The following is an 11,081-nucleotide window of genomic DNA, read 5'->3' as shown; positions in this document are numbered from 1 at the left end:
ACGGGGATCATATCTGTATTTTTGAGACAGTTGTTTTAATGGCTGCAAAGAGAAAATATTTTTTTGAATTATCACCATGAGGCAATAACTGGTTGTATAATGTTCTGTTTTTATGGGGGGGGGGGACTATTTTTTCACTTGAAGTTGTAAACTCTTCACCATACAACATTGGCTTTATTAGCTAATATTTTGATCATTAACCCACTTTCCATTAGCTCACTAATCTAGTTTAGATAAATTAGTGTGAAAGTCTGTACAGACTGTTAGAATTACGAACACTGCAAAAAACTCTCCACTTTGGAAAAGATATTTTATAAGTAAAATAAGTAAGTGACTTTAATAGATTAAAGCACAATGCAAAATTTTGTTTTCCTCAACAATATAAACTCATGATTGGGAGTCAGGAGGAGTGGTGATGGGCACAAGTGGGGTAGAAATTTCTGTGAAGTCCCTCACTGGATAGCATGAAGGACACCTGCAGTTTCTCTTCAGTAGTCACTGGCCCAACGAGAAGAAGGCTTTGCCCCTAAGAAGTCTTCTCAGTGCACCCTTCATGTCCTTGCTCCTCAGGCTGTAAATGAAGGGGTTCAGCAGGGGAGTCACCACTGTGTACATGACAGCGGCTGCTGTGTCCTCCTCTACTGAATTGGAGGAAGAGGATGAGGGGCAGAGATAAGCCCTGATCACCGTCCCAAAGAACAGAGCAACAACAGCAAGGTGGGAACCACAGGTAGAGAAGGCTCTGCACCTTCCCTGGGCAGAGGGGACTCGGAGGATGGCTGAAACAATATGGATGTAGGAGACCAGGATGAGCATAAAGGGGATTAAAATGACTGCTCCCCCCAAGAAGAGGAGCACAAGCTCATTGACCTGAGTATCAGAGCAAGACACCTTCATCAGGGGTCCCAGATCACAGAAGAAGTCAGGAATGACCTTCTTAGAGCAGAAGGGAAGTCGAAATATGAGGAAGGTGTGGGTCATGGCAACAAGATTCGTCAGGATCCAGCAGACAGTCACTAGGAGGGTGCAGCGCCAGGAGCTCATGATTATTGTGTAGTGGAGAGGGTGGCAAATGGCCACTTAGCGGTCATAGGCCATTGTCGCCAAGAGAAAGATGTCCATGTCTCCAAAGGTCAAAAAGAAGTAGAGCTGAGCCATGCACCCTGCATAGGAGATGGACCTGCTCTGGGTTTGGATGTTCACCAGGGCCTTAGGCACGGTGGTAGAGATGAAAAGGATGTCTGCACAGGACAAGCTGGCCAGGAAGAAGTACACGGGGTTGTGGAGGACTGTGTCAGTGCCAATGGCCAGGACAATGAGCAGGGTCCCAGCAAAGGTGACCACGTACATCCACAGGAACAGCAGGAAGAGGATGCGCTGCTGCTCTGGCCGTTCTGAGAGTCCCCAGAGGAGGAACTCAAAGATGTTGGTCTGATTCCCTCCTGCCATGTGCTTGGAGGTCAGAGTAAGAAACCTCGAGTGGGACACATAAAAATTCTCTAAACATATTTCATTCTAGATAATTGGTGAGCATGTCTGAACTCTAGGCAAAAAAGGAAGAAAGAATGACCTTAATGCCTTTGTACTGACCACCTGGTATGTGCACTGTAAACTTTTATTGAAACTAAATACACTATGCTAGGCACTATGGGAGACACATCTTAAAAAAAATTAAAATAAATTCCTTGTTTGATTTCTCTATATGCCTTTCTGTCCCAAATTTCTTTAGTCGTAATTTCTTTTTACGCACTCCTTTCAGACTCAAGATAATTTCATTCATTCATTCATTCTACAGATATTAAGCACCAACTGTGAGCCTGGCACAGTGTTAAGTAAATAAAACCATGATAGTCCTTAACCTCTGAGAATTTCAATCTAATGGGGTGGATATAACTGTCTGTATTAAAACCCTATGAAATTTGTGATTCAGGGTTCTCCACTCAAATGGCTATTTTCCCTGTATTGAAATTCCACAATATTTTGTCTATAAATTTTTGTTTTTTTGGGAAAGTGAGTTTGGAGAGCTAGGCAGGGTTCAGGGTGTGAGAGACCTTGTGCACCTAGCTGAAGAGACATGACCTTCTCCTTTGCAGGGTGGAATGCTGTTAAAGGATTTTTTTTTTTTTTTTAATATTTTATTGTGTTTTAGGTGAAAGCTTACGCAGCAAATTAGATTTCCATTCAGCAATTCATAGACAAATTGTCCTGGGCATTGATGACTTAATTATCTAGTGCTGCCATAACAGAAATACCACAGGTGGATGGCTTTAACAAAGAGAAATTTATTTTCTCACAGTCTAGTAGGTTAAAAGTCCAAATTTACGGTGTTTGTTCCAGGGAAGGTTTTCTCTCTCTGTTGGCTCTGGAGGAAGGTCCTTGTCCTCAATCTTCCCCTGGTCGATGAGCTTCTCAGGCGCAGGGACCCCTGCTCCTGGTGCTGCTTTCTTGGTGGTATGAGGTCCCCCTGTCTCTCTGCTCGCTCCTTTCTTTTATATCTCAAGAGATGGCCTCAACACACAATCCAATCTTGTAGATTGAGTTCTGTCTCATAACACAACTTCTGCCCGTCCTCCCTCATTAACTTCATAGAGGCAGGGTTTACAACATGCAAGAAAGCCGCACAATACTGGGAATCACAGCCCAGCCAAATTGATACACGTATTTGGGGGGGGTGGAACATAATTCAACCCATGACAACTGGTTACAATTCCTGCAAAGTGTCGGCACACTCAGCATTTCCACCCAGCCTGACCATTTTCATCCATCCAGTTTTCCTACTTCTCCTTGCTTTCTCATCTTTGCTTTTGGGTAAATATTGACCATTTGGTCTTGCATAATTGATTGTTTAAAGAAGCACATTCCTCAAAGGTGTTATTGTTTATTTATAGGCTAATCCATTATTCGACTGAAAGGTGACCTCCAGGAATGGCTTCAGTTCCAGGTTTAAAGAGTATTTTAGGATGATAGTCTCGAGGGTTCCTCTAATCTCTATCAGTCCAGTTAAGTCTGGTCTTTTTCATGAATTTGTTTTGTTCTATATTTTTCTCCCATTCTAACCTGGACCATCTATTGTGTCCCTGGTCAGAATGGTTGGTAGTGGTAGCCAGGCACTATCTAGTTCTGGTCTCAAGCTAGAAGAGGCTGTGGTTCACGTGGGCCATTAGTTCTGTGGACTAATTTTTTCCTTGAGTCTTTGGTTTCCTTCACTCTCCTTTGCTCCAGATAGGAAGAGACCAATAGCTGTATCTTAGATGGCCACTCAAAAGCTTTTAAGACCCCATATGCTACTCAGCAAACTAGGATGTAAAACATTATCTTTATGAACAAAGTTATGCCTGTTGACCTAATTGTCCCCAAGACTATGGTCCTGAGCCTTCAAAGCCAGCAAATCAATCCCACGAGGTGTTTGAATATGTCTAGAAAGTATCCATAACTGTGTTCCCTATGGACTTTATTCTACATATGAGTATATATGCAGCATGTAAAAGCATGTATATACATATGCCCACAAATATACCGATATATGTATGCACATGTACTCTCATATGTCTTCCCACACTCATATAGCATATATATCTATGTAACCAGTCACATATTTTTTGCTGTTGTTGCAATGTTGTATATGTTAAAGCATTTACTGTAGTTATCTTTTATTCTTGTGTACCTCTCAGTGTCTTCGTTTTTCTTGCTTAAGTTATGCTGATTTCCTCCATATTGTATATTGCCTTTCCCATCACCAGAGTTAACATGTGCCTGCTATCTAGTAATTGATTCCCTCTCCCACCCTCTTCCATCCCTGGTAACTACCAAAGAACGTTGCTTTCTTGACTTTTTATAATAATGGTATCATGCAATATTTGTCCTTTTGTGTTTGACTTATTTCACTCAGTATAATACCCTCCGTATTCATCCATGTTATGCTTCCAGACTCATCATTACTCTTTTTCATTGTGCAGTATTCATTGTATGTATGTGCCACAATTTGCTTATCCATTCAGCAGTTGATGGATGCTTAGGTTGTTCCCACCTTTTTGCTGTGGTGACTAATGCTGCAATGAACATGGGTGTGCAAATGTCTATTTGTGTTACTGCTCTTGTATCTCTAGGATATATACCTAGGAGTGGATTTCTGGATCATAAGGTATTTCTATTTCTTGCTTTCTGGGGAAGCATCATACTGTTTTCTATAGTGGCTGTACCATTTTACAGTCCCACAAGCTGTATATAAGTGTTCCAATCCCCCCACAATCTCATCAGCATTTGTTGCTTTCTTTTTTTTTTATCAGTGCCATTTTTGCAAGGGTGAGATGGTATCTCAGGGTAGTTTTGATTTGCATCTCTCTGACGGCTAATGATCACAAGCATCTTTTCATGTGTTTGTTAGCAGTTTGAATGTCCTCTTTGGTGAAGTGTTTATGTCCTTTGCCCATTTTTAAATTGGATTGTTTGTCTTTTTGTGTTGAGTTATTGAAGTTTTCTATATATTTTAGAGATTAGATCCTTGTCAAATGTTGTTGCCAAAAAATTTTTCCCAGTACATGTTCTCTTTTTTTTTTTAAATTTTTATTAAGCTTCAAGTGAACATTTACCATTCCAATCAGTCTGTCACATGTAGGTTTACATACATCTTACTCCCTTCTCCCACTTGCTCTCCCCCTATTGAGTCAGCCCTTACAGTCTCTCGTTTCGTGCCAATTTTACCTTCTTCCCTCTCTCTCTATCTTCCCATCCCCCCTCCAGTCAAGAGTTGCCAACACACTCTCCTGTGTCCACCTGATTTAATTAGCTCACTCTTCATCAGTATCTCTCTCCCCCCCACTGACCAGTCCTTTTCATGCCTGATGATTTGTCTTCGGGGATGGTTCCTGTCCTGTGCCATCAGAAGTTCTGGGGAGCATTGTCTCTGGGATTCCTCTAGTCGCAATCATACCATTAGGTGTGGTCTTTTAATGAGAATTTGGGGTCTGCATCCCATTGGTCTCCTGCTCCCTCAGGAGTTGTCTGTTGTGTTCCCTGACTGGGCAGACATCGATTGTGGCCGGGCACCAACTAGTTCTTCTGGTCTCAGGATATTGTAGGTCTCTGGTTCAAGTGGCCCTTTCTGTCTCTTGGGTTCTTAGTTGTCGTGTGACCTTGGTGTTCTTCCTTTGCCTTTGCTCCCGGTGGGTTGAGACCAATTAATGTATTTTAGATGGCTGCTTGTTGGCATTTAGGACCCCAGGTGGCACAATTCAAAGTGGGATGCAGAGTGTTTTCATAATAGAATTGTTTTGCCCATTGATTTAGAAGTTCTCTCAGACCAAGTTCCCCAGACCCCAGCCCCTGCTTCGCTATCCTTTGAAGCTTTCATTTTATCTCGGAAACCTCTTTACTTTTAATCCTGTCCAATTAGGCTGACCTTCCATGTTTTGAGTGTTGTCTTTCCCTTCACCCAAAGCAGTTCCCATCTACAGATTGATCAATAAAAAGCCCTCTCCCTCCCTCCCTCCCTCCCTCCCCCCTTTGTAACCACAAAAGTATGTGTTCTTTTCCGTTTTTTCTATTTCTCAAGATCTTATAATAGTGGTCTTATACAATATTTGTCCTTTTGCAACTGACTCATTTCGCTCAGCATAATGCCTTCCAGATTCCTCCATGTTATGAAGTGTTTCAGAGATTCGTCACTGTTCTTTATCGATGCGTAGTATTCCATTGTGTGAATATACCACAATTTATTTACCCATTCGTCCGTTGATGGACATCTTGTTTGCTTCCAGCTTTTTGCTATTGTAAACAGAGCTGCAATAAACATGGGTGTGCATATATCTGTTTGTGTGAAGGGTCTTGTATTTTTAGGGTATATTCCGAGGAGTGGGATTTCTGGGTTGTATGGTAGTTCTATTTCTAACTGTTTAAGATAACGCCAGATAGATTTCCAAAGTGGTTGTACCATTTTACAACCCCACCAGCAGTGTATGAGAGTTCCAGTCTCTCCGCATCCTCTCCAACATTTATTATTTTGTGTTTTTTGAATTAATGCCAGTCTAGTTGGTGTCAGATGGAATCTCATCGTAGTTTTAATTTGCATTTCTCTAATGACTAATGATCGAGAGCATTTTCTCATGTATCTGTTGGCTGCCTGAATATCTTCCTTAGTGAAATGTGTGTTCATATCCTTTGCCCACTTCTTGATTGGGTTGTTTGTCTTTTTGTGGTTGAGTTTTGACAGAATCATGTAGATTTTAGAGATCAGGCGCTGGTCTGAGATGTCATAGCTGAATATTCTTTCCCAGTCTGTAGGTGGTCTTTTTACTCTTTTGGTGAAGTCTTTAGATGAGCATAGGTGTTTGATTTTTAGGAGCTCCCAGTTATCTGGTTTCTCTTCATCATTTTTGGCAATGTTTTGTATTCTGTTTATGCCCTGTATTAGGGCTCCTAGGGTAGATCCTATTTTTTCTTCCATGATTTTTATCGTTTTAGTCTTTATGTTTAGGTCTTTGATCCACTTGGAGTTAGTTTTTGTGCATGGTGTGAGGTATGGGTCCTGTTTCATTCTTTTGCAAATGGATATCCAGGTATGCCAGCACCATTTGTTAAAAAGACTATTATTTCCCCAATTGACTGACACTGGTCCTTTGTCAAATATCAGCTGCTCATAAATGGATGGATTTATATCTGGATTCTCAATTCTGTTCCATTGGTCTATGTGCCTGTTGTTGTACCAGTACCAGGCTGTTTTGACTACTGTAGCTATATAATAGGTTCTGAAATCAGGTAGGGTGAGGCCTCCCACTTTCTTCTTCTTTTTCAGTAATGTTTTGCTTATCTGGGGGTTCTTTCCTTTCCATATGAAATTAGTGATTTGTTTCTCTATTCCCTTAAAGTATGACATTGGTATTTGGATTGGAAGTGCGTTGTATGTATAACTGGCTTTTGGTAGAATAGACATTTTTACTATGTTAAGTCTTCCTATCCATGAGCAGGGTATGTTTTTCCATTTAAGTGTGTCCTTTTGAATTTCTTGTAGCAGAGTTTTATAGTTTTCTTTGTATAGGTCTTTTACATCCTTGGTAAGATTTATTCCTAAGTATTTTATCTTCTTGGGGGCTACTGTGAATGGTATTGATTTGGTTATTTCCTCTTCGGTGTTCTTTTTGTTGATGTAGAGGAATCCAAGTGATTTTTGTATGTTTATTTTATATCCTGAGACTCTTCCAAACTCTTCTATTAGTTTCAGTAGTTTTCTGGAGGATTTCTTAGGGTTTTCCATGTATACGATCATGTCATCTGCAAATAGTGATAGCTTTACTTCCTCCTTACCAATCTGGATACCCTTTATTTCTTTGTCTAGCCTAATTGCTCTGGCTAGGACTTCAAGTACGATGTTGAATAAGAGTGGTGATAAAGGGCATCCTTGTCTGGTTCCCGTTCTCAAGGGAAATGCTTTCAGGTTCTCTCCATTTAGAGTGATATTGGCCGTCGGCTTTGCATATATGCCCTTTATTATGTTGAGGAATTTTCCTTCAATTCCTATTTTGGTGAGAGTTTTTATCATAAATGGGTGTTGGACTTTGTCAAATGCCTTTTCTGCATCAATTGATAAGATCATGTGGTTTTTGTCTTTTGTTTTATTTATGTGATGGATTACATTAATGGTTTTTCTGATATTAAACCAGCCTTGCATACCTGGTATAAATCCCACTTGATCAGGGTGAATTATTTTTTTGATGTGTTGTTGGATTCTATTGGCTAGAATTTTATTAAGGATTTTTGCATCTATGTTCATGAGGGATATAGGTCTAAAATTTTCTTTTTTTGTAATGTCTTTACCTGGTTTTGGTATCAGGGAGATGGTAGCTTCATAGAATGAGTTGGGTAGTATTCCGTCTTTTTCTATACTTTGAAATACCTTCAATAGTAATGGTGTTAAGTCTTCCCTGAAGGTTTGGTAGAACTCTGCGGTGAAGCCATCTGGGCCAGGACTTTTTTTTGTTGGGAGTTATTTGATTACCGTTTCAATCTCTTTTTTTGTTATGGGTCTATTTAATTGTTCTACTTCTGAATGTGTTAGTTTAGGTAAGTAGTATTGTTCCAAGAATTTATCCATTTCTTCTAGGTTTTCAAATTTGTTAGAGTACAATTTTATGTAGTAATCTGATATGATTCTTTTGATTTCATTTGGTTCTGTTGTGATGTGGTCCTTCTCGTTTCTTATTCGGGTTATTTGTTTCCTTTCCTGTTTTTCTTTAGTCAGTCTAGCCAATGGTTTATCAATTTTGTTAATTTTTTCAAAGAATTGTTTTTCTGTTCTCTAATTCATTTAGTTCAGCTCTAATTTTTATTATTTGTTTTCTTCGGGTGCCTGATGGATTCTTTTGTTGCTCACTTTCTATTTGCTCAAGTTGTCGGGACAGTTCCCTGATTTTGTCTCTTTCTTCTTTTTGTATGTGTGCATTTATCGATATAAATTGGCCTCTGAGCACTGCTTTTGCTGTGTCCCAGAGGTTTTGATAGGAAGTATTTTCATTCTCGTTGCTTTCTAAGAATTTCCTTATTCCCTCCTTGATGTCTTCTATAACCCAGTCTTTTTTCAGGAGGGTATTGTTCATTTTCCAAGTATTTGATTTCTTTTCCCTAGTTTTTCTGTTATTGATTTCTAGCTTCATTGCCTTGTGGTCTGAGAAGATGCTTTGTAATATTTCGATGTTTTGGATTCTGGAAAGATTTGTTTTATGCCCTAATATGTGGTCTATTCTAGAGAATGTTCCATGTGCACTAGAAAAAAAAGTATATTTTGCAGCAGTTGGGTGGAGAGTTCTGTATAAATCAATGAGGTCAAGTTGGTTGATTGTTGTAAGTAGGTCTTCCGTGTCTCTATTGAGCTTCTTACTGGATGTCCTGTCCTTCTCCGAAAGTGGTGTGTTGAAGTCTCCTACTATATATGTGGAGGTGTCTATCTCACTTTTCAATTCTGTTAAAATTTGATTTATGTATCTTGCAGCCCTGTCATTAGGTGCGTAAATATTTAATATGGTTATGTCTTCCTGATCAATTGTCCCTTTTATCATTATATAGTGTCCTTCTTTATCCTTTGTGGCGGATTTAAGTCTAAAGTCTATTTTGTCAGAAATTAATATTGCTACTCCTCTTCTTTTTTGCTTATTGTTTGCTTGATATATTTTTTTCCATCCTTTGAGTTTTAGTTTGTTTGTGTCTCTAAGTCTAAGGTGTGTCTCTTGTAGGCAGCATATAGATGGATCGTGTTTTTTTATCCAGTCCGTGACTCTCTGTCTCTTTATTGGTGCATTTAGTCCATTTACATTCAGCGTAATTATAGATAAGTAAGTTTTTAGTGCTGTCATTTTGATGCCTTTTCATGTGTGTTGTTGGCCATTTCATTTTTCCACATGCTTTTTTGTGCTGAGGCGTTTTTCTTAGTAGCTTGTGAGATCCTCATTTTCATAATGTTTAACTTTGTGTTTATTGAGTCGTTACGTTTTTCTTGAGTTATGGGATTGATATTCCTTTTTGTGGTTACCTTTTTATTTACCCCTATTTTTCTAAGTAAAAACCTAACTTGTATCCTTCTATTTCGCCTTGTATCACTCTCCATCTGGCAGTTCAATGCCTCCTATATTTAGTCCCTCTTTTTGATTATTTTGATCGTTTACCTATTGATTTCCATGATTTCCTGTTGTGTGTATTATTTTGTTTATTTATTTATTTTTTAGAATTAGTCTTAATTTGTTTGTTTTTGTGCTTTCCCTGTTTGAGTTGCGTTGATATCAGGACGTTCTGTTTTGTGACCTTGTATTGTGCTGGTACCTGATATTATTGGTCATCCGGCCAAACAATCTCCTTTAGCATTTCTTGCAGTCTTGGTTTAGTTTTTGCAAATTCTCTAAACTTGTGTTTATCTGTAAATATCTTAATTTCGACTTCATATTTCAGAGAGAGTTTTGCTGGATATATGATCCTTGGTTGGCAGTTTTTCTCGTTTAGTGCTCTGTATATGTCGTCCCATTCCCTTCTTGCCTGCATGGTTTCTGCTGAGTAGTCTGAACTTATTCTTATTGATTCTCCCTTGAAGGAAACCTTTCTTTTCTCCCTGGCTGCTTTTAAAATTTTCTGTTTGTCTTTGGTTTTGGCAAGTTTGATGATGATATGTCTTGGTGTTTTTCTTTTTGGATCAATCTTAAATGGGGTTCGATGAGCATCTTGGATAGATATCCTTTCTTCTTTCATGATGTCAGGGAAGTTTTGTGTCAGGAGTTCTTCAACTATTTTCTCTGTGTTTTCTGTCCCCCCTCCCTGTTCTGGGACTCCAATTACTCGCAAGTTATCCTTCTTGATAGAGTCCCACATGATTCTTAGGGTTTCTTCATTTTTTTTAATTCTTTTATCTGATTTTTTTTCAGCTATGTTGGTGTTGTTTCCCTGGTCCTCCAGAAGTCCCAGTCTACATTCTAATTGCTCGAGTCTGCTCCTCTGACTTTCTATTGCGTTGTCAAATTCTGTAATTTTATTGTTAATCTTTTGGATTTCTACATGCTGTCTCTCTATGGATTCTTGCAACTTGTTAATTTTTCCACTATGTTCTTGAATAATCTTTTTGAGTTCTTCAACAGTTTTATCAGTGTGTTCCTTGGCTTTTTCTGCATTTATCCTAATTTCATTTGTGATATCTTTAAGCATTCTGTAAATTAGTTTTTTATATTCTGTATCTGATAATTCCAGGATTGTATCTTCATTTGGGAAAGATTTTGATTCTTTTGTTTGGGGGGTTGGAGAAGCTGTCATGGTCTGTTTCTTTATGTGGTTTGATATGGACTGCTGTCTCCGAGCCATCACTGGGAAACTAGATTTTCCAAGTAGTCAGCTGGTGCGCTGGCTCCTAGTTCTGAAAACAGTCGCTGTCTGCCCGTATTTGTTCGTTTTCCGTCTCTAAGTCTGTGCTTGTTGTTCAGAGTTCGTAGATTGTTATGTATGTGATCGATTCCCTTGTTTTTCCGAGTCTTTGTTGCAAGAGGGATCCGCGGTAGCGTCCACCTAGTCCGCCATCTTGGCCCCCGCCACATGTTCTCTTTTTACTCTTTTGATAA

General features: G+C 39.2%; 1 protein-coding gene across 1 annotated transcript; it reads right to left on the bottom strand.

The window, feature by feature from the left end:
- Nucleotides 1-424: 424 nt before the first annotated feature.
- On the bottom strand, nt 425-1,449 carry LOC100667903 (olfactory receptor 1P1-like). Its single transcript, XM_010596499.3, is given in 1 exon segment — nt 425-1,449. A coding segment is annotated over 1 exon segment (954 nt). The 3' UTR covers nt 425-495.
- Nucleotides 1,450-11,081: the final 9,632 nt, after the last annotated feature.

This window comes from Loxodonta africana, chromosome 18 (assembly GCF_030014295.1).
Source record: "Loxodonta africana isolate mLoxAfr1 chromosome 18, mLoxAfr1.hap2, whole genome shotgun sequence".
NCBI lineage: Eukaryota > Metazoa > Chordata > Mammalia > Proboscidea > Elephantidae > Loxodonta > Loxodonta africana.
This window is presented reverse-complemented; position numbering and strand designations above follow the sequence as displayed.